This window comes from Phoca vitulina, unplaced genomic scaffold (genome assembly GCF_004348235.1).
Source record: "Phoca vitulina isolate PV1807 unplaced genomic scaffold, GSC_HSeal_1.0 scaffold3, whole genome shotgun sequence".
Classification (NCBI taxonomy): Eukaryota; Metazoa; Chordata; class Mammalia; order Carnivora; family Phocidae; genus Phoca; species Phoca vitulina.
In genome coordinates, this window is record NW_022589706.1 from 87,681,958 (window position 1) to 87,703,893 (window position 21,936).

At 38.2% G+C, this 21,936-nt stretch overlaps 1 protein-coding gene across 38 annotated transcripts in view; it reads left to right on the forward strand.

Moving 5' to 3' along the window:
* Window positions 1-21,936, forward strand: part of ANK2 (ankyrin 2) — a 633,020-nt gene that overhangs the window by 380,586 nt on the left and 230,498 nt on the right. The window contains exon 1 of one of the 38 annotated variants that reach the window (XM_032401026.1): window positions 4,914-5,898. The exons of 33 other annotated variants lie outside the window; for them this stretch is intronic. In XM_032401026.1, the coding sequence (XP_032256917.1) occupies window positions 5,770-5,898 (129 nt within the window). In that variant the 5' untranslated portion in view covers window positions 4,914-5,769. Of the gene's footprint in view, window positions 1-4,913; window positions 5,899-21,936 lie in introns of those variants that run through there. 4 more of the 38 variants (XM_032401054.1, XM_032401044.1, XM_032401047.1 and 1 more) reach the window with 4 other exon arrangements.

A 21,936-nucleotide genomic window follows, 5' to 3' on the forward strand; every position in this document is an offset into this window, starting at 1 on the left:
GCCCCGAGTTTTTATGAAAAGCTGGTACAAACTTAAAAGGCAAGTTATATGTGTTTTAAATCACAACAATAAATTGTCAACAGGAGTTAGAGCTTAACTGCAATGTCTCTCTGATCCAAGATTAGTATGTTTTTCAGAATAACAGTTTATTTATGAGAAGAAAACAGCCCTGAGAAGACATTTAAAGATATGTAGAAATGGTTTAAAACTTGAGGTCACGCATTTGAAGATTGTGAAGCAGGTTTCTATTTGAGATCTGAACATCTGTAGTTATAGTCAGTGTAGATTGTACATAGTGACTGAGCTGTTGTAGGAAGTCTGAAAATAATTCACGTATAGCAGCTGGATTTTTAAGACTTTATCATTTCCACTAGTGGATCCCTGGTGCTTCTTGACTGGCTCACATTAGGCCCTCAATTGCTGTGTTTGACAAAAAGGTGGCACCAGAGATAGATGCCATGCGGTGAGGAGTGACAGTGAGAAAAAGTTTAATTTAAACAAAGTATCTTTGAAAGGAAATATTAATTCCCAGGCTTTCAATCTAAGATAACATATAGTAAATTAAAAGGAAGACAGATTTTAGCCTTGTGAAGCTTTTCCAATTTCTGAATGAGTTTATTTCTTTATTTCCTGTCAAAGTAAGCACAGAGAAAATAAATTTGATTAAGAAGCCTCAATGAAGGGATTTTCTGTCAGAAGAGTTTTTCACAATGAGTCAATCCAAGCCTGTCTACACAGGCTGACTCCAGTTTACACAAGCTAGGTTAGCGCATATTCGTTTTTGGTCACCTGGGTTCGCACTTTGGGGATGAATGAATGGAGCTGAGGATAGGGGTTAGGGGGATGCAGGAAGAAATAGACTGGGTCTCTCTTTTCCTTGTGAACTGTGGCTTTTCCTTCCCTCTGCTCATTGCAGATGTGGCTACTGCTGGCAATCCCCTGACCATCCTCACAGTCATTATAGGGCTGCAGTCCATGGTGACAAAATGCTATTTATGACCTACACTTCATGTGGCTTTCTCTTCTTTATGTAAAGGGATCTCCAGAGGGAAGCTTCTTGTGTACTTACCCTTGTTATTAGCTGGAAAGTTTTCCTTTCTTTCTTTCTTTCTTTCTTTCTTTCTTTCTTTCTTTCTTTCTTTCTTTCTTTCTTTCTTTCTTTTTTCTTTCTTTTTCTTTCTTTCTTTCTTTCTTCTTTTTAAGATTTTATCTATTTGAGAGTGAGAAAGAATGAGAGAGAGAGAGCACGAGCAGGGTGAGGGGCAGAGGGAGAAGCAGACTCCCGGCTGAGCAGGGAGCCTGCCTCGGGGCTCGATCCCAGGACTCAAGCTGGAGGAAGACGCCTATCCAACTGAGCCACCCAGGCACCCTTAGCTGGAAAGTTTCTATGAAACCTCAGAAGTGTTAAGAGCTTGTTTCAGAGGCTGGAAGGTGGGGATCTTGAGACCGCTTCTGCTTCCTCATTTTAAACTATAGAATCCACTTATTTTGACTTGGAACTGGGGTGTCCTTGCTTCCATTCCTCAGGCAGAAGTAGAAGAACTATGCCATTTGGATATTCTAATTTTAATCAAATCCCCTCCTTACAGAAACTGTTACAGACAGAAAGTAGTATTAGCAAGCTCTGCTTTATTAATTTTGTGTCATCAATTTGGCCTTTGTATTTGGCTTCAGGTAAAACAAAGTGGGGGTGAGATCTCAATGCTGTCATTGGTTCAGTTTGGTTTACTTTACCCTGACCATTCAAGAGTCTCAGAACACACATGCATCCTCAAATATAGATAAACACCATTGAACTTGAGTAGAATGAACTCTTGGCTCATAGCTCAAGTGAGCAGACCTTTTTTTTTTTCCCCCGATTAGGTGATGCTTTAACTGTCTTTGGGGTGCATCTGCTTCTTTTCGCACTTACCACCCACACTCCATTTGTGGTGGAGTGACAATATATGCTGTTTAATTGCATAGCTACTTCTCCTGGGTGAAGCTAGGAGAGAGAAGGGGGATTAAGTTGCATATGGCTAGCTCAGTTGTTATTGAACGATACCCTGACTGATGCCTGATGTCTGCGGAGGATTTTCTTTGGATCCTGATCAATGGAGTGCTGGACACTGAGGACAGCAAATGGCCATTTTCTCTCCTGTCTTTCAAATGAAGTATGTCCTCTCTGAAGGGCAATCTATCTAGGCTGGCTCTCAAGTTTAAATGTAAACGACACTGTGTTCCTTACTTTGAAGGCAGACACAAGCTTATTCCATTGATGGCCAAGAGGCTTTGTGGAAGGAAGCAGATTTTGGTACAAGTTTAAAATTCAGCCAGTATTATATCTCTGCGGGCAGCTTGATGGGAAGACTCCTTTAATGTGGTGCATGCGTCCTTTACATGGCTGGGAGCTCCTGGGACTGGAACCTGGTGCCCTGTCTCTGCAGAGGTCAGCTGGTGAGTGCGTCCTGCTCTCTTTGCTCAGATAGACTGACACTGATTTTTTTTTTCCTTCCAAATAGAAATCATAGGAAAATTTGAGCAACACAAATCTACAAGGAGGTATGGTTTTAAAAACTCATGTTCTCAACAGCTTACTATTGAGTAAGTTAGTCGTAGAGAGACAACGTTACCACTACGTAGGAACGTCTAATGTGCCTGGCACTCCAAAGAGGATTCCGTGCTGCTGTCCATCTCATGTGGAAGCAGTGTGTTCTATAATGGGGGAAAAGATAAATGAAACATTGTGCACTAAGAAAGGACTTTGGTCGGTTTATTTTATTTAAAAATATTCATACCAGTCTGAGATTTCCTGTCTTGTGATTAGAGTAGTAGAGCCCGCAATGGGGCTTTTTGAGCAGGTTCCTTCTCTGAGGTGGGCTGATTTGAGAGTACTTAAACTTGGCCCTCCTGCCATTGCAAACTGTCCTGGGAAAGTTATCTGGAGTGAGTTATTTGCCTTCTAGTGTCCTTAACTATAAAAACACAGTGACTTTCCTTCTCTGCATTGCATCTAAAGATATGATGAGAATATATAAACGAAGTAGTGTAATTACTGCTTTTAAAGTTTTGGCAGTCACGTGCTGTGTGAGGTATTTATGTCAGCCAAACTAACACCTGACAAAGTAACACCTGATTCATTACCTTTTCTTCAAGAGACAAAGTAAAGAAGGTGCTGTCAGACACTGTTGTAGAAAAAGGGAAGGAGGGGCCCCTGGCTGGCTTAGTCCGTAGAGCATGCAACTCTTGATCTCGGGGTCATGAGCTTGAGCTCCAAGTTGGGTGTAGAGTTTACTAAAAGAAAGAAAGAGAGAGAGAGAGAAAGAAAAAGAAAGAAAGAAAGAAAGAGGGAGTGAATCTTGGGGACTAAGACTATTAACCCTGCCTAAAAATTTGTTGTTGTTATCAGATTAAAGTTTTAAAAATTTATAATTTCCCTGGCATTAGAAAACAACATAATTCAATTGATACTGTTCAATTTTATAAGTAGGTCTATAGAGCTCATTAAAGGGTAATGAAATAAATGTGGGTTTTTGTTTGTTTGTGGTTTTTGTGTGTTTTTTGTTGTTGTTCTTGTTTCTTTGTGTTTTGTTTTGTTTTTACAACAGGTACTCCCCACTTTCTTCTCTAGCTGTGCTTGTGATTTTCCACCTTCCTTTTGGGAAATCTACAAGGGGAGAATATATTGTGATATAGAATGAACAGGTTCTAAAGGGACTGGGGAAGGGCATTGTCCTAAAAGAGTCACCCTCACTAACAGGGAAACCACTGTATGTCTGTGGCTCAGCCACATTTTTTGTTGGGACACATGTTTTTAAGTTAAAAGGACATCCATGAATCAAAAAAGACTAGTTTAGTTGTAAACATTTTTTAAAAGTATTTAGAAGAAGAAAAAAATGCCAGATGGTGTTAAGAACACCCTGAGCTCCAGTCTCACTGCTTTTTCCCTGAACCACCTTCATTCTTAATGACTGCTTTGACACCATCACTGCTGATTATCTTCAAGTACATAAGGGGAGAAAATGTTTCAATTATGTTATATCAAGTGGCAGGGCAATGACTCACCTGGTTAAGAACATATAGGAGTCCTCCCCAAATCCACATATTATCTTCCCAGGAAGCTTAAATGTCTATGTGTTTCCTTGCAAAAATGTACAAGATTTTCCAGACCAGGTAGTTAATAGAAGCTGATTTTTTAAAAAGATTTTATTTATTTATTTGACACACAGAGAGAGATAGTGAGAGAGAGAGCACAAGCAGGGGGAATGGCAGGCAGAGGGAGAAGGAGAGGGAGAAGCAGGCTGCCCACTGAGCAGGGAGCCCCATGTGGGACTCAATCCCAGGACCCCAGCACATGACCTGAGCTGAAGGCAGACGCTTAACCCACTGAGCCACTCAGGCACCCCTGATTTTCTTTTTTTAAGGAGATGAGTCCTCAGCTGTGTAAGTCAGAGAGGGTTATGCTTCCCATACATAAGAAACTAATAATAGTGCTGACTGGAAGTTAACTGCCCTGTGAACCATCACGGTGCCCATACAGGCTGGCCCGTGCCGTAGCAATTATTTTCTCCTTTGACTGACTTTTGGATCTGATCAAGTGCTGGGTTCATCCTGAGTTACCAAGTTGTATCCTCTTCTTTCACGGTGTCTCCCTTTTGGGTATATAAACAGGAACATCTAGAAATATTAATCCCACTTTACTTCATCACATTCCTTAAGGTGAATTTGGTATTTCACAAAAGCCTTTGGTAATGAAATAGTGAGTACCCGTGTGCCTCTTAGAACGAGGGAGAGTGGTGTTGGGTGTCGCCTGCCTCCCTCTCTGCCTTTTCTCGACCTCTGCCCCCCTCCGCCTCTTGTGAGGGCCGCCTCTCTCTCCCAGGATAACCTGGCTGAGCCCAGATTACGCTGTGCGCTCACTGACAGCTCCTTTGGAGGCCCAGCTTCATGCAGCTCCCTAATGCAGCCTCCGTAAATGAGGCGCCGAGGACCCGGCGACTGCCAGCCCTTCCCAGACCGCTCACCCGGGTACTGCTATCGCGGTGGCAAGGCACTCCAGCTGTGCTCGTGCGCTCCCCGAACGGCGGCGGCGGCGTTGCTTCTTTTCTTGAGATGAACCTTGGAGGAGGGAAGGGCTGAGATTTAAAAGGCAGGAATTCCTGTCATGCGCTGCAGCAGGGCTGCCGTGGCAGCAGCACCAGCACCAGCGGCAGCAGCTGCAGCGAGTCATTTAGTGAGACTGCACCATTTTCTTCTCACCCTGCATAGAGGTGTGGTTGGGAGCAGCCGTAAGCTCCCCACGCCCCTAGCAGTTCCACAGACGTGGCCTCTTCCTGGCTCCAGTCGGAAGACACAGACTGTCTGGAGGAGTCCCCAAAGACTGTTCCAACTGGTGATGTGTGTCTAAGGAAGGCTTTTTCAACTAGTAGGATGCTTGCCTGCCCTTGCGGCCACCCAACTGCTCAAGAGCTCCGAGTCTAGTGCTCCGCCTTCCCCTGGGACCACTTCCGAGTGTGGGCGCTCACCTATGCCTGCCTGTGTGCAGGTGTGCGCTGCTGGGGGGCTTGGCCTGGGACCTTGGTACGTTCTGGTGAATTATGGGTGCTGCAGAGGCTGGAGCAAGATTATGACCTAGCTCGGGGGCGGAGTGGATTATTTCGTGAGTGCTCTGGCTGCCAGCCATTGCCCTGGTGGGCAAAATCACATCTCCATCTAGCTCTAAAATCACCTGGCTTGCTGGGGAGTGGAAAGTGAGCCGCGGTAGCTGCTTCTGCTGATTTTCTCTGCAAAATGGCTCACGCTGCTGCTTCTATTAAAAAAGTTCGAGAGGCCGACCTGGATGAAAAGGAAAAAAACCTTGAGAAAGAGAGAAAAAAACAACGGAAAATCCCCAGGGAACGTATGGAACGGAAAAGAAAGGTATGAGGAGCATCCCTTTAACCCCTTCCCTCTGAGGCTCTGTGTAGAACCATCCAGCCTCGGAACTGGCAACTTCATCTTCCCTTCCCTCCATCATTCCGCTGCACCATTTCCAAGCTCAGTTGGCAGCCTATAGCTCCTGTCCAAATTTGCTGCATTGGGAGGAGATGCCTGAGCAGGGCAAATTTCCTTCGCTTTAAGCATGCGAAGCCTTCACTTCGTTTTTCTTACTCAATCTCAGAGCCAGGTGCTTTATTCCTCCAAGTAACTCCGAACACTTGTCATAGTAGAAGGAAAGGGCTGATTTATAGTTGGAAGGTTAAAGTATTTTCCCCTTCTTGTTCCTCATCCCTGCTACTAGATCTTTAGCACTGCGCCTTCTCACTGACTGTATATTCGATGCAGATCTCTGATTAAGAATAAACCATAGGTTTTATTTGCTCTCCCCCCCCCCCCCCCCCCGTCTGAAGGTTGACACTGTTCTATGTGAAACTGCACTAAGAATATTGGTGCAGTGAGCTGTGTCCCTGCATCTTTAAAATTTTAATTCATTTATTTTCTGGTTTCCATCATTAATCTTATGATTTTCTCTACTGACTGTAGCAATTAGGTGAAAAGAACAAGGTTAAATAATGGGAAGAAATGTTGATTCCCCTTACATTAAACTATAGACTTGTCTCTTTCTGTCTTTTAAAATATTCTTTTCTTTAAAATAGAAATAATCTTACAACCTGGTGGAACTGAAATATTTCTTTAGCCAGTGGTCCGGTTCTATAGGGGAAGAAGATCTCTGGAAATGCCTTAATTAACAAAGTAGGTCACTGAATAATTTCAGAATGTGATAAATGGCATATTACATTAGCAAAGCATAAAAATAGTGATTTGTACACAAGCTGTTGTTAAACATAACTCCGGGGTTGGGGGTGCACTGCGGATCCAGATGCTCAATAAACCATATGCTCAATGCCTTTTTTTCCCTTCCTCAGTAATAGGTATGTTTACCTTTCCATTTTGGGGATGTTATCTTTGCCTCATTTTTGGAAAGACACTTGAGGACCCACATTGAATTGAGATCTTACTACATAGGGATTCATCCCATTTCAGTTTTACTACTTATTTCACCACTGGTTAGCTTAAGTGACTATTATTAGGCAACATAATTAAATAAAATTAGCAGTATAGTATAGTTTCCCTTCTGGGGGAAAACTTTAATGTTGCTTGTCTGAGCTTTAGAAGGCCTTATTTCAAGGATGCAGTCATTCTTTTTTATAATATCAAAAGTATTATTGATACTTTTTTTGTGGGAGTTGGCTTCCTTCTTGACAACTACTACAGTCTGTTTCTAATCCTGTAAGTGGAACATTGCTACATAAAGCAATTTCCTGTGATTATATCTTTTTTTATCTCATGTTCTCCCAAACATAGTATGTTACTTCCTGGTCAGGAGTGTTTATTCAGCCTTCAGTTGTGACCTAGTAACTTTACGTAGCTAGAGTACCATGCATTCGCCTAGAAAATTTCTCAGTCTCACTCTCTTTCTGTATCTGGTTCATTTTTCCCCTTTTCTATACTTTATTAAAATTGAAAGACTACATCATTAAAATGGAGAAGTGCCAAGAGTTGTTTATAATCTCAGTTGCTTGGTTGCTGCATTGCTTTAGCTTGAATCCAACACGGTGGGCAAGATCATTGGTTAATAATGTGGTCATATGACAGGATTGTCTGATCTTCACATCTAGCTAATACCATTAAGCTAGAACCAAAGAAAATTGGGGGAATAATGGCATAGCTATCATTTGTTCTTGTTCTTGTCCTCTCTCTCTCTTTTTTTAAACATACCAACCCGACCTTTTCCCTTTTCTACTGCAGATGCATGTGGTATTATATGAGTATTTACACAGCACAACAAATGCTTGCTAAAAGAGTGGCTGAGATTTTTACCTGTATCAGATTAATTTTTTAGCTCCCCACCCATAATTACTTGAGCCAGTTCTAAAATTTGGTCTGAGAGAAGAAAAATTTACTTCATTATTATTCTTTAAGGTATGGAGAATGGTAGTTCATAAAGAAATGAGAAAAGAATAGTTACCTATTGGTGGCACTCTGGAACACCATCTCCAGAAAGTAACCTAAAAATTATACTTTATTTGCTGTTGCCATTTTATTTATTTTTATTTTTTTATTTCTTAAAGATTTTATTTATTTATTTTGACAGAGAGAGAAAAAGAGACAGCGAGAGAGGGAACACAAGCCGGGGGGTGGGGGGGAGTGGGAGAGGAAGAAGCAGGCTTCCCGTGGAGCAGGGAGCCTGATGTGGGGCTCGATGTGGGGCTCTATCCCAGGACCCCGGGATCATGACCTGAGCCGAAGGCAGATGCTTAATGACTGAGCCACCCAGGCACCCCTGCCGTTGCCATTTTATAACTATAAAGAAATACATCAATTGTAGTGATGATTAAAAGTATCACTTACATATCCATTTGTAAAGTATCTTGCTAATGAACCTGTTTACTTGCAAAATTCAGATGAGACCTGCTCCAATGCAGACAAGAGCCAGCGATAGAGCTTGAAAAAAATAAATAAGCTGATTTTGAAAAGATTTTTACTGAAGTATAAATTACTAAGTATTAAATCAATTAGGCAGCCTCATATTTGGATCTCATTTTAAGATTCTTTTGTAACCTTGCTGTTGATTAAAAGAATCTTTGCATTATTATTTTGTACTCCATAAAACATTTTAAATAAATTTTAATTACTGTAAACTTGAAACACATTGCATGCTTAGCTATAAGCCCTTTACCACGTGGTCAGTTGGTCTGGTTTTGTAAAATGGCTATATTTGTATAGTAGGAGACCTAGTTTCAACTTCATTATTGGCAGAATTTATCTTAGAATAAAAATGTTCAGGCTTTGAGCTATATAGCCTGGGTAGCTAATATTTAAATATAATATGTACCAAATGTATCTTGTATATGTGTCATACTATGATAGAGCTAGAATAAAACTTGCCTTTAAGCAAAGGGACCAAGATTAAGATTAGTTGAAGCAAACTAACATTTATTTGCTTAAAAAAATACATTGACATTCTAGGTTTTTATAGGAATAAGGATATTCCTGTTCTAATTATTAGCTTATATTAAGTTGAGTCATTTCTTTGTATGTCCACTGTCTTATTTCTACACTAGAATCTGAGAATTTTAGACTTGAGAAGGATGCCAAAAGGCATGATTTCTCACAAACTTCTAAGACTTAGTTGTAGGAAGTGACTTTGAGTATAATATTCTCTCTACAATCACATACTTTTTTTTTTTTTAATTTGGAAAAACATAATTTCAGATAATCTGCAAAAAAAACCCAAAACAATTCCATCCTTGAAATAATGCATATACTTAAATAATCTTTCTCATTTAAACTTATGATAACCAGCTATTTTCAAACAATAGATATGTTTTCCATGTCTCAGCATGGACAAACCATTCTCCAATTCATCATAGTGTCTACAACACTCACTGGAATCATATGTCATAAGAGGCAATTTGTATGACTAGTTCTCAGCATTGTAATGCTTAAGAAATTCTTCCTTTTTATTTTAATTTATACTATTCAAAAAGCCAGAGTTCATATTTCCCATAAAAATTGTAAGATAAGGGCACCTGGGTGGCTCAGTCATTAAGCGTCTGCCTTTGGCTCAGGTCGTGATCCCAGGGTCCTGGGATCGAGTCCCGCATCGGGCTCCCTGCTCAGCCGGAAGCCTGCTTCTCCCTCTCCCACTCCCCCCTGCTTGTGTTCCCTCTCTCGCTGTCTCTTTCCCTCTCTCTCTGTCAAAATAAATTAATAAAGTCTTTAATAAAAAAATAAAATTTAAAAAAAATTGTAAGATAATATTTATTGAGTACCAATGTGGCCCTGTATCTGGCACTTTACACACATTGTACTGTTTAATCCTGAGACAGGTTTATACATTAGGGATTATTTCTCGCCATTTTACAAATAAGGAAACTGAGACTCAGGCTTACGGAACTTGCTTAATCATATGCAACTATTATGTGGCAGAGTTGGGATTTGAACCAAGGCTCCAAAGTACATTGGGAAAAGAGGTAATGATTTCTTGGTCTTGTACCTACACTGAATGTAGGGCATAAGTAAATCATTTAATCTGTCAATGCTTCAATTTCTTCATCTTCAAAATACCCTCCTACAACTGAAAGGAATTTAATTACTGTGGGAATAAGTTAAATGACGTGTTTGAGAAGAAACTAAATTTAAGTTTATGATTCTATCATGAATAGCTAGAATTCTATCTAGAGTCAAGATATTTCATGAGATTTCTTGGAAAATCAACTATTAAAAGTCAACATTTGCTCCTTAGATATAGCAGTTGATGTCAATGATAGACTATGGTTTATTATCATTCTTTGTTACAATTTTATCAGGACTTCAAAATGTATTTGCATATTCACATTTATTTAACTGACACAGAAAGGTGATTTTGTAGGGGATTACGTAGAAAACAAACTTTTTTCCAAGTCCTTTTTATTGAATTTCATAGAGAAAGTTCTGATCAGTTCTTTGCTTTTATTTTTTTATGTAGATAATTTTTATCTTGAAGGGAACAAGACTCACTGCTTCTAGGATAACCTCTGGGAACCCGCTCCCCCACCCCCCAACCACCACTATATTCTCCTTGTCCACATGGTTATTAAGTTGATGACAATGAGAATACTTGTTCAGTATATACAATGCACTTATCACCAAGTTGTAAAGGTACATAGAGAGATGGATACTTTTTAAAGTTACTAATTAGTGTACTTTATTAAAATGGAAGAATGTTATTTGCAAGTGTGGAGAGGAATGTATTTTATAACTTTTGAATTGCATTATAAGAATGAGTTGTAAATGAACATTGAAGATAATGGGTGACTGTGCCATTTCCCTGGTGGTTTGTGGGTGAACTCTGTTGTGTAGGAGGAAGGTGACTAGCCCAGTCATCCTTTCTGTCCTTGAGTCTTCTGCTAGGCACTCAGCAGCCTGATTCCAAATGGAAGGCCAACTCTGAGAGCAATGATACTTAGCCAAGAACCAAGTACACAAAGATTTCTGGGCACCAAACCAAATATAATGTGATTAAAAATACAATGACAACATAATAATGTGGTCCTGTATAATGTATTACATGCTAGAAATATTCAGCGATGGCAAATCCCAGTAACATTTTTTAAGGGACAAGGGTAGAGGAAGAGGGAGAGAGAGAATCTTAAGCAGGCTCCACACCCAGCACGGAGCCCAATGTGGGGCTTGATCTCACAACCCTGAGATCATGACCTGACCTGAAATCGAGAGTCGGACGTTTAACTGACTGAGCCACCCATGTGCCTCCCCAATAACATTTTTTAGGACTTACATCAAATTGTCTTTATATAAATTCTTATAACCCCTTCATCAATATATCATTACTAACAGAAACCACACTAACATAAGGTAGATTGGTGAGGTCTTAAGCTTTATCTAGACATTTGCTATTCTTGTGTCCTAATGTCTACTCATAAATAAAAACTTAAAAACTTTTGCTGATTTGATTTCCCATTTGAGTCTAAATAAATATGTTCAGGTATATCTATTTACATGTGGAGGCTTCTATGGAATCATGATTTTTTAAACACTTTTTTCTTCTGTAACACTCCTATTCCCATTCTTAGTTGAATTCACAAACCCTATCTTGGCTAGAACAATTATCTTCATATAAATGACTTGCACTCTTAACGATATTCTTTGCCAGCACCGTATGTCTGAGTTTTTATTAGTTTTAATTATAAAGAACCTCTTTCAACCATTGAGTGGGTGACGACTAGCTTAGCGTGACAGCTTAGGGTGACTTTGTGGGATTGTGGCAAAAATAGTCCCAATTATATGGCTTGAGATAAGTGTTTAAGAAGACTGTTAAAAGACACAATCTTAATGTAAAGAAGCTAGTATGAGTGAGTTTAATTTATTTATGGGATCTAAAATCTTTAAACACAACCCAATGTAATTTTTCCCTTCTTGTTGACATTAATCTGAGTTCATATAAATGTTTTTATCTTGAAAAAAATCAGAATTAATTCATTGGTGATCTTTATTATCTAACTTTTAATTTTATAAGTTACCTCATTCATCAATAATGATATTTCCAGCACATTTTGACATCATAAAGACTACTGACAACCTTTTGTAGAAGTATTGTAGGGGTCAGTGAAAATACAGGCAAGTTAAGAATTCTACTCACATATTTAATGATCTTTTTGTGTTTACATTTTCCATTATGTCACCCTTTTTCATTTGTATTTCTCAAAATAATTTCTTCCTCACATAAAAATACTTTTATTCTCCGTGACAGGGACACTATACAATAAAATAAAGAATAGTACAAAGAAAGCAATTCCCAAATTTTGAAGTTCTACATAAATTGCCAGTGGAATCATCAGCTATTTGAGTGTGACCCTTTTTCTCCAGAAATGACTCATAATTTTAAATGTGTACAGTATTGTGGAAAATCTCATCAGAGTGATCTAGCTTCATCCCAGTTATAATAAATCAGAATCTTGGGGTAGACTAAGAGAGAAAGGAAGCCGTAATCTATATATTTTTAAAGCTCTCCTGGTGATTCCTCCCAGAATTGGAATCCACTGGAAAAATATTTCTTTTTTTTTTTTTTTTAAAGATTTTATTTATTTATTTGAGACAGAGAGAATGAGAGAGAGAGAGCACATGAGAAGGGGGAGGGTCAGAGGGAGAAGCAGACTCCCTGCCGAGCAGGGAGCCCGATGCGGGACTCGATCCAGGGACTCCAGGATCATGACCTGAGCCGAAGGCAGTCGCTTAACCAACTGAGCCACCCAGGCGCCCTGGAAAAATATTTCTATCCCCACCCCCCAGCCCCAACTCTTACTCTGTCCCATCTTTGAATTTGGAACAATAACAAATTTACTTTTAATAATCAGTATAACATCAGTATAACTCTAAATTGCCATTGAGAAAAATTTTCCCTTTGTTAATAGGAGGCACCCTGGCAACCTTTTGAAAGTCTAATGAGACTAATTGGTGTATATAATAACCAATTAATTCTGAGCATAGAGAGGAAGAACCAAGCATTTAAGAGCTACGTTGTAAAGCTTCATGATGTGTATGACCATCTCTGCCTGAAATGGAGTAATCTTCAGGAATGAGGCTTGTGTGTTTCTGAGTTCTTTGTTAACTAAGCTCAAAGAAAATCAGAGTTACATCAGCTAGGTTTTTGAAGGAAGGCCACTAAAATGTGATTTAAAAGTTATGTCTTAAACAGATTTTGCTCTTTTGAATAAACTCAAGCAAATGTCCTAGGGATTTAATTGGTAACTTAGCAGCCTTGGCGTCCTCAAACCTTTAGAGATGTCAACACTTCTGGAACTCCTCATGCGAGTCAACAGCTACTTTTTCTTTGCTGTACTAACTTTGATAGGTTTCCTGTTATCTTTTCAAAAGTCATATACATTGGCATGAATGTAAGGGAGGAAAAAGGAATGAGCAACTCATAGAGGAATTATCTCCCCTAATTCTTCAGATATTTCTATTAATATTTCTAATTCATCAACTTCTTACAGTGCCAGGTTTTTTGTTTGTTTCTTTCTTTCTTACGTTTTTGTTTTTTCCATGAGTATTTTACCAACTGCTTTCTCACTCTCTTCCCGGTTCACCAAAGCTGCTGCCAGGGCAATTCCCCACCAGTTTGTACGGAGTTCTGGAGTGGACTTTTTAGCATATACAGTTGGAGTTACTGCTTCCGTTTCCCCTTTATCTTTCCCATTAGGGCTTCACTGTAATTCAACCTAGCTTTTTTCTAGAGGAGTTCCCTTATTGTATATCATTACTATGCTGCTTATGTCATGGGGAGCACCTCAATAGTAGTATTAAAGAAGAGAAATATCAGGGTATAAAAATTATTATAACTGTATCAACCTAGTCTTTATTCAGTTGGGAATAATAGTGTTATTTCACATTAATAATTTTACATTAATATATATTTCTTAGCTTTTATATATTTTGCATAAAGACCTGTTAATTACCCATTTTAACTCACTTGTTTATAGTCTGTCTGTAAAACAAGGTGGAAATCTGGGGCGCCTGAATGGCCCAGTTGGTTAAGCTTCCAACTCGGTTCCGGCTCAGGTCATGGTCTCAGGTTGTGATCTCAGGGTCGAGATATGGAGCCCCACATAGGCTTCCGCGCTCAGCGGGAAGTCTGCTTCTCTCCCCCGCCCTCTCCCTCTGCCCCTCCCCCTGCCTGTGTGCACGTGCCTGCACACGTGTTCTCTCTGTCTCTCTTTCTCTTTCTCTCGAATAAGTCAATCTAAAAAAGAAAAAAAAAAAACAAGGCGGAGATCTGGACTGACAATGACCTCTCTTTTTATGTATCTGTATGGGAGTAATGATGGTTTTCCCAAATGTCTATATTTCCGGGGAGTTATTTAAGTTCTAGGGTAAATTTTAAAAATTATATTAACATTACAAACATGAACTCTGAGAATCTGCATTAGTTATATTATGAATACAAAGATCACATACTACTTTTGTGTTTGAAACCAAGTGTAGCTGTCAACACTTTCAAGACGTTAAGCACAAGTAGAAGTAGATGTAGGATGTAAGTCTATAAAGAATAGGCAACATACCAGAAAGGTGTTTACTAACTTAATAAGTGATATTTATGCAGAATTACCAGATACTTGTAAAGCTCATAAAGGCAAGTTTAGGTGACCTGTGCTTAATTCTGTCTACTAACTGTGATGTTAGGTAAACAATTGACCTGACCTTAGTTTTCACAGCTATAAAATGATGAGGACCTGGGATGTGTTAGAATTCTTTCTGTTCTTGTATGACTGCACCATTTTTAATTGTGTCTTTACCTCTTTTCATTTTTACAAATGATTGAGATAGTCAGGGGAATCTCCAAGTTTTTCTTTATTTAATAGAAATTTTTTTTTTTAGCTCATACTATGTCCAAGACACAGTGCCTTCAACCAAGGGATTCTCAGACCACCTGGGGTAATAGGTGCCTTCACACATAACAAGAATAAAATGTTATTTGTGCCACTAAGTTGGATTGGAGATTGTCTATTATATATATATATTTATATATGTTTTCTTTAATAGGTCTTGTGTTTATAAGTTCTTATCTGGCAGAAGAAGTAATGGAAGGAAATAGTTCCTGTTGTGGTACTTGAAATTTTCTGGAAGTTGTTAGGGCAGATATATATGAAATGAAGTAATCTTATGAAACTGTGTGGTCATTTTTTTTTTTTTTGTATTTCAGATGCTGATTTAAGTCACTTTGCAGAAAAAAGTTTATTGTGGTTCCTTTATTTTCTGTGAATCCTCTGTATACTGATAATACCATGACTTCCAAATCCACAGAGCAATATTATCGTGTGACAAAGATATAATGGCAGTCATGATCACTGCATTTGAACTGCAGGGTGCTATGATGAAGCAGAGCCCATTGTAAACACTTAAACCTCAGCAGTTCTCACACCATTCAACTGTACAGCTCAGTGAAAATAAGACACTGTCTGAGTTCTTCCAGGAGTAGAAGTACAAACTTCCTCCTTATTTACGGTTCCTGCCTCAAACTGGGCCAGAATGCTTAATTAAACCATGTCACATTCTGAAACAACTGAAACCAATAAAGTGTAAGTGGAACAGGTTACCTGGAAACAGTAACTCCTTTGAGAGTAGAGGTCACTTGGGAAATGAGAAACTTTTGTTCAGGGTGGTCACCTACAAAACACGGGGCTTCAGTGTAGGCTCTGAGGGACAGGAATCCAAGACTGGGTGTGGGTGGGGGGAGAAAAAAAGACATCTGTGTAAGCACAAGTTGTCCTTACTGGGGAGAAGGCAGATGACAAAGGACCAAGTGGCAGATGCCGACTCTCTGGCTACAAACATTTTATCAAATTGTATAAGGGCCTTTTATATAACATAAAACACTCATACTCAGTCATTTAACACAAAAAGCAATATTTCAGAACTTCTGGCTTTTCTGCTAGAAAACAGCACTGGAGAGATAGAAGAAGAATTCTAATATGAGAAATATTTTGCCATGGAAGGAAGCTTGATAACTGAGATGCACTTTAGTCACTGCACTTGGCCCTCTCACATGATCCTTCTGGGTTATGTATTCCATAGTGAGTTGTATAAGAGCTTATGAAACAATTTAGTGACTCCAATGATCTTGAAAATTCTATAGAATTCGATTAGTCAAGAAACTCAGATAATTACGCTTTCTAGTTTTGATTACATTTTCCACTTAGAGTCAACCAGAAGCTCTTTCAAATTATACTTGTTTGGTCCTCTTCCTTTTTGTGTTGGATAAAAAAATTATCATGCTTCATTTTCCATCACTCATCTCCTCTATTTCCGATGCAAGTTTGACGTATACAACATGTATAATATAATGCAGGATACGGCAGTCCTTTGGATCAAAGAATTATTAAATAAATAACTAGTATGAGCTAAATTTTAGGTTAAGAGTTGAGTTAAAGAGTATTTTTTTTCTCAAGCAATTTCTCTTCTAAATAGGTATTTAACGTTAACGTCAATGGAGACAAAATAGAGGACAGTGCTAGATCAGATGTTATAGCTTTTTGTTTTTATAGAGGTTGGGGACTTCAAGCCGGGCCTTGGGAAGATAGTTAAAGTTGGCTTACCTGAAGGGAACGTCTGAGTACACACACAGGAGTTGATGAACAGCCTGGCATGACATGACCAGAGTGGCAGGGCTGGATAAGAGTTGGTAGATAGTTGGAAATAATGCTGACTGCACAGGAAGGAAGAGGTAATTGAACTCAACAAGGCAAAAAAGAAGAAAAAAAGAAAAGAAAGAAACTATAGAAGGTCATATGATAATGTAAGATTATGAGGAGGAAGTGGAGGTCACCCAGGAGCCTGTAAAGTAATCCAAGAGAGATGAACAGGGCAGGATTAGAAGAGTTGCACAGGAAAATCAGTGGGGAGGGAAACAGGATGGATATTAGCACTCAGCTGGGAATAGTAAAAAAAAAGAGGTAAATAAACATAATTTAAGATTACACATTTCAATGATATTTAAAAGATGGTGGTGTCATGGACAGAAACAGGAAAAATTCAAGTGCAACTCAGGAGGAAAATAAAACTGCATTACTTTATATATGGTGAATTTGAAATGGTGGCCAGATGATGTCTGTCATACTTAAACACAGAAAATTTATATATAAAAGGCCAAAAAATAAAAATGTTATCTTTCTGGTTTGGTACAGTGGAAGAAGTATGAAATGTAGAGTCAGAATATACTGCTCAGCTCTACCGCATTCTGGTGATCTGATCCTCAAATTGGTTTTCTTTTTGGTCAGTCTGGGTTAATAATAATTAACTCTAATAATTAACAATATGTATATCACAGAGTAGTTGTAAGGACTAAAATGAAACAATGTTTTTGAAATCATTATGCTCAATGATATTATTCATTATTATATTACTAAGTTTCCCCACTTTTTTATGTGGGAGAAGGAGAAAAGGAAATATACTTACCTCTCAAAGAATTAAAAATGTCCATGAGAGCATCAGTATAAACTCTTTGCTTTTAATATATATATATGTATACATAAAAGGGAAATGTATATAGATGCGTGTTGTGTCTGTACATACATATGTTTCCTAGCTCTGTCCACTGGGAGGGTCTGGCAACAATCATGCCTCAGTAGTGATGAGCATATGTCGCCCAGATTTTTTCTAAATACCCTTTTCCAATGGAAGGAACCAGAAACTTCTTGGAGGAAATGGCCGATTCAAGAAAAGAAGTGCTCAGAAAATGATAGGGCGTGCCCACCTGAAGGAGCTCCCAATGACCTACCATAGAGAAACTTGAGCAACAAAATAATGATGAAAGTAAGGCATTATAACTCATAGAATAAAATAAATACCTATGAGTTCTTACTAACAGAAATAAATGATTGAATAAATGAATAAATAAGTAGGGAGAAGGAAAAACTTTTTCTTCTAGTAGAATTCCACTTAACAAATCTGGAAGAAATCATGTAAATTTTAACTAATAAAAAGGTCAGGAATCTAGTCTATTTGATAGTTCAAACTATCAAAAGTTCTATTAGTGAATTATTTTTAACTACAGAATTCAATAAAAATTAACTGATTGTGTCTAAGTCATCACAGAAGGAAAAAGTTAAGAGACACAGTCACCTTGTATAGTTTAGAATAGCTTTTGCTCTCTCTTGAACTCCAGACGCATTCAGAAAAAGAGATTGTTATATTTTTAATGATTTATTTTAAAGACAATGGAATTATAAATGCAAAACAGGATTATTTGGGGTTTTTAAAAAATGTATTTCTGCAGGGTTTTGCATAAATTGCTGTTTTAGGAAATGGTACATGTAGAGAACTTCTGTATAGTATATTGAATGATATAACCAAAATTATCAGAACAGTATTTTGTTTGTGATAATTTTTTTTCCAAATGTCTGAAGTTGGTCTTTATAAATCCCAGGTCTGCACCCTTGACATAGATGATGTTGACACTGATGCAGTGCTTTACTTATTTTTCATTTTATTCCTGAATTCTTTTTGAGTAAAACTATTATTTGAAAGATCGTTTTTTTGGTAATGAGTGGAAGTGTATTTGTTTATTTGCTGGTGATATTAAATATGTAATATATAAAATTATATTGACAACTAACATTTGTTTAGCATTTTCCATCTTCCTACTGGTGTGGAAGATTTCATTTTACTTAGTTTGAATTACTTGGATAGTTGTCTCACTTCTTTGCTTCTTTTTTGTACCTAAGACACACCATGAATCTTTACAGGAACCTGTGTAATACGCTGCTTCTGCTGCAGTGTGGATAATGTAAGACCGAGTTATCCTTTTCATTTTGGCCGTGAGAATTAACTTTGTTTTATTTACCATACTTGGTTCTCTAATAATTTTCATGAGCAGGCAGCTGCTCTCCATCTACAGATAATATTCTCACAACTAATGAATCACTCCCTGGTCTCTCCGAAAAGTGCACTTCATTTCTCATTTTAATTAACTTTGCTACCGGATGGCCAAACTCAATACAATTTTTCCTTCTGTTTTCTCTGCCTTTAGTAATTCACTTGCCTATCTTAATCTAGCTTGGTAAAATATTTAGATATGTAATGTTGGTTCCCTCTTGACACTAAGTTCTTCGTTATAATCAAGTGTATAATGATATTGTAAATTGAGCATATATTCTAAGTGCTATAGGGTACCTGACTACTGATCGGAGACCACACAAGTACTTCTGTTAACATTATATGTGTGTTCTCTTTGTAAATGACTATATGATATAGTAATACCTAAATGTGGTTACGCAGGGGAACTCTAGGTTCTTTTTCTAAGCCCGTGTCCTTTGAAGTTGTAATACACAAGATGAGAACAATATCCTGCCTAGAACAGCCTAATGCCCTGGTGTTAGGGTATTTGACTAGCTCGCTGAGCCCATAATGATCACTGATTTTCTTCCTATATCATGTCACATTGCCTTAGACACAGTAAATACCCTACTGATTCTAAATATCAAATTACTGTTTTTGTGTCCTGAACTCAAATTTGTCATAGGTTAGTCTTCTGAATCAAACCTAGAAAGAGAAGGTTATTTGGGTATCTTGTAGATTGTACCAAGCATAAACACTTGTTACAGAATGACACATCACCAGAGCTTTTAACGTTTTGTGATCAGCTCTTCTCAATTGCATATATTGACAAGGAAATTCAAGACATTACAAAAGATGGGACAAAAGAATTTTCTGGAGAAATATCTTTCATCTTTCTTTGTACCAGTAATATTTAAATGTTAATTCACTATGTTTGCATCTAAAAGTCACACTAATGTTTAAAAACTATAAAAACCCCTTTAATTAATAGTTTTATAAACTATTAATTTTCCTATTTTCAATACAAGTTTTCTCATCTTTGTAGGACTTGAAACATGCGTCTGGAGTACATGAAGTCTACTACATCAGGCCGGCAACATCCTCTCATAACTCCCATTTGCATGTTTCTCCCCCGAGCCTTGATTCTTGTTTACACTCAGTCCATATTAATGACATGTTTAGCTGCCTTAAAGCAGGGTTGAACTCAGTAACTTTCCTCGTTCTCTTCCTGCTCTGTTTTGATGAATGTCACTCAAGCTCCTGTGATGAGTGTCCGCGTGCTAGTGACTCAGGTGCACAGGTTATCCCGATGCGGGTCACATGGCTGACATCTAGGTTCCATTCCTTCTAAGATGGATTGGTGCTCCATTGATTTATAAAAACTTTTGAAGGATCCCTCCTCTGATAAGTGGAGGTTTCTCCTGTTTGAAAGCTGCTAAAAGGCATGTCCATCGTTATAATGCAAAAGGAATAAAAAGCAAGGATTGAATGAAGTGTGATGTTCATTTAGACTTTAAAGACTGCTCACGTGATTGCGTCATGTCAGAGTATTTTCCAGACTCTCAAGTGGAGAGAAACCTGTAGAACAGAACACCAAAGACACACTTCTGTTCCAACAAGCAGTATATTGTAACTAAGTTTAAAACCTTCTAACATTCCTGCCCACCAAAGCACAGTAGAGTTAAATGGGACCTTTGTGATTCCACATATACTAAAGAAGCGGTTTTTCTCTGTGTGAAACCACATGGATTTTCATGGATGATTCAGGATAAAAACACATCCGGGCAAGATATAAGAGTGAAATGTATAGACAAAAGCTTTAAGGGTTCAAAGGCTTTTTCTTTTTTTTCCTTCTCTTTCCTCTTTGAGCTCAATTATCATTTAATGCCATGGAGTAAATAGGTCAAGAATTTGACCTAACAGAGTAGTAAAGTTGACTAGGAAAATGTCTCTACCATATAAAAGAAAAAAATAGAATACTATTCTGAGATGTCACAACTATCAGACCATAAACTCTAATACAACTTCCTTAGAGGGTGGTGGTGGTGGTGGTGGTTGTTTCTAATTAGCTCATTTCAAAGTAGGTTCTTATTTGAGAAAAACCATGCTTAGAATTCTGTTCATAAGGTATGATGTGTATGTATATATGTATGCATGCATGTATATACATATATATCTATATTTCTCAAAATTTTATTTTTATATGTGTTTTAATAATATCTCTCTCTTTACTTTTTGTCCTCTGAGTTTTCAATATATTGAAGTTACAGTGTTGCAGTTTTACTATAGTATGTACTTCAAATGTACCTCAGGGAATGATCATTTTAATAAGATTTAACAAAGGGATGGGTCCTTTTCATAGGCATGTGAAATTGAAAACAAATTCTGTAAGTTAAAAAGTATTGAAATTGAAAGCCTAGACTCCTTCCACAGAGCCACTCTGTACTTCCCAGGTATAAGCTGAGGTGCGGGGGCACTGTCTCCACCAGACACAGCCCACGAGGGCAGTTGGCATCTGGCTTTAGATTAGATCTAGCTGCAGACGCTGGGCCCCGCAGAGGACGCCAGGCACGGGATCACATATCACTAAGATACACAAAAATATTTCTAGCATTTCAAGGAACAAAGCAAACAGGATAGGGGGAGCCTCTTAAGGGTTATAATGTGGCTTACATGGCGACAAGCTCTCCAATAATGAGATTATAGGAAGACAGGATGGCTAGAATTATCAAGTGCTCAAACCGTCTGTGCTCCCTGCATCTCTGACAATCAAGTAGTATCAGAGGAGATGTCTAAGTCCTAGATGTCTTCAACAGGAATCTCTTATCAGAGTGGGGGACAGAGGAAGTAGGTCTCACAGACCCAAAAGTCAAATGGTTAATATGAAGTTAGTTTATCAAACTGCAGATGGAAGTAGTTCTAGAATTTCCTGAAAGTTAGTTTTTTCACTGGACCACAGAGAGAACCCAAGGTCATAAATACATAGTGAACTGGAAAAGGAAGACTACTGGGGTACTGTTGGCTACAGACACAAAAAGGTAGTCAGCACATAAAGGTCTTTAAATGCCATTTCCGCTCTGCTGA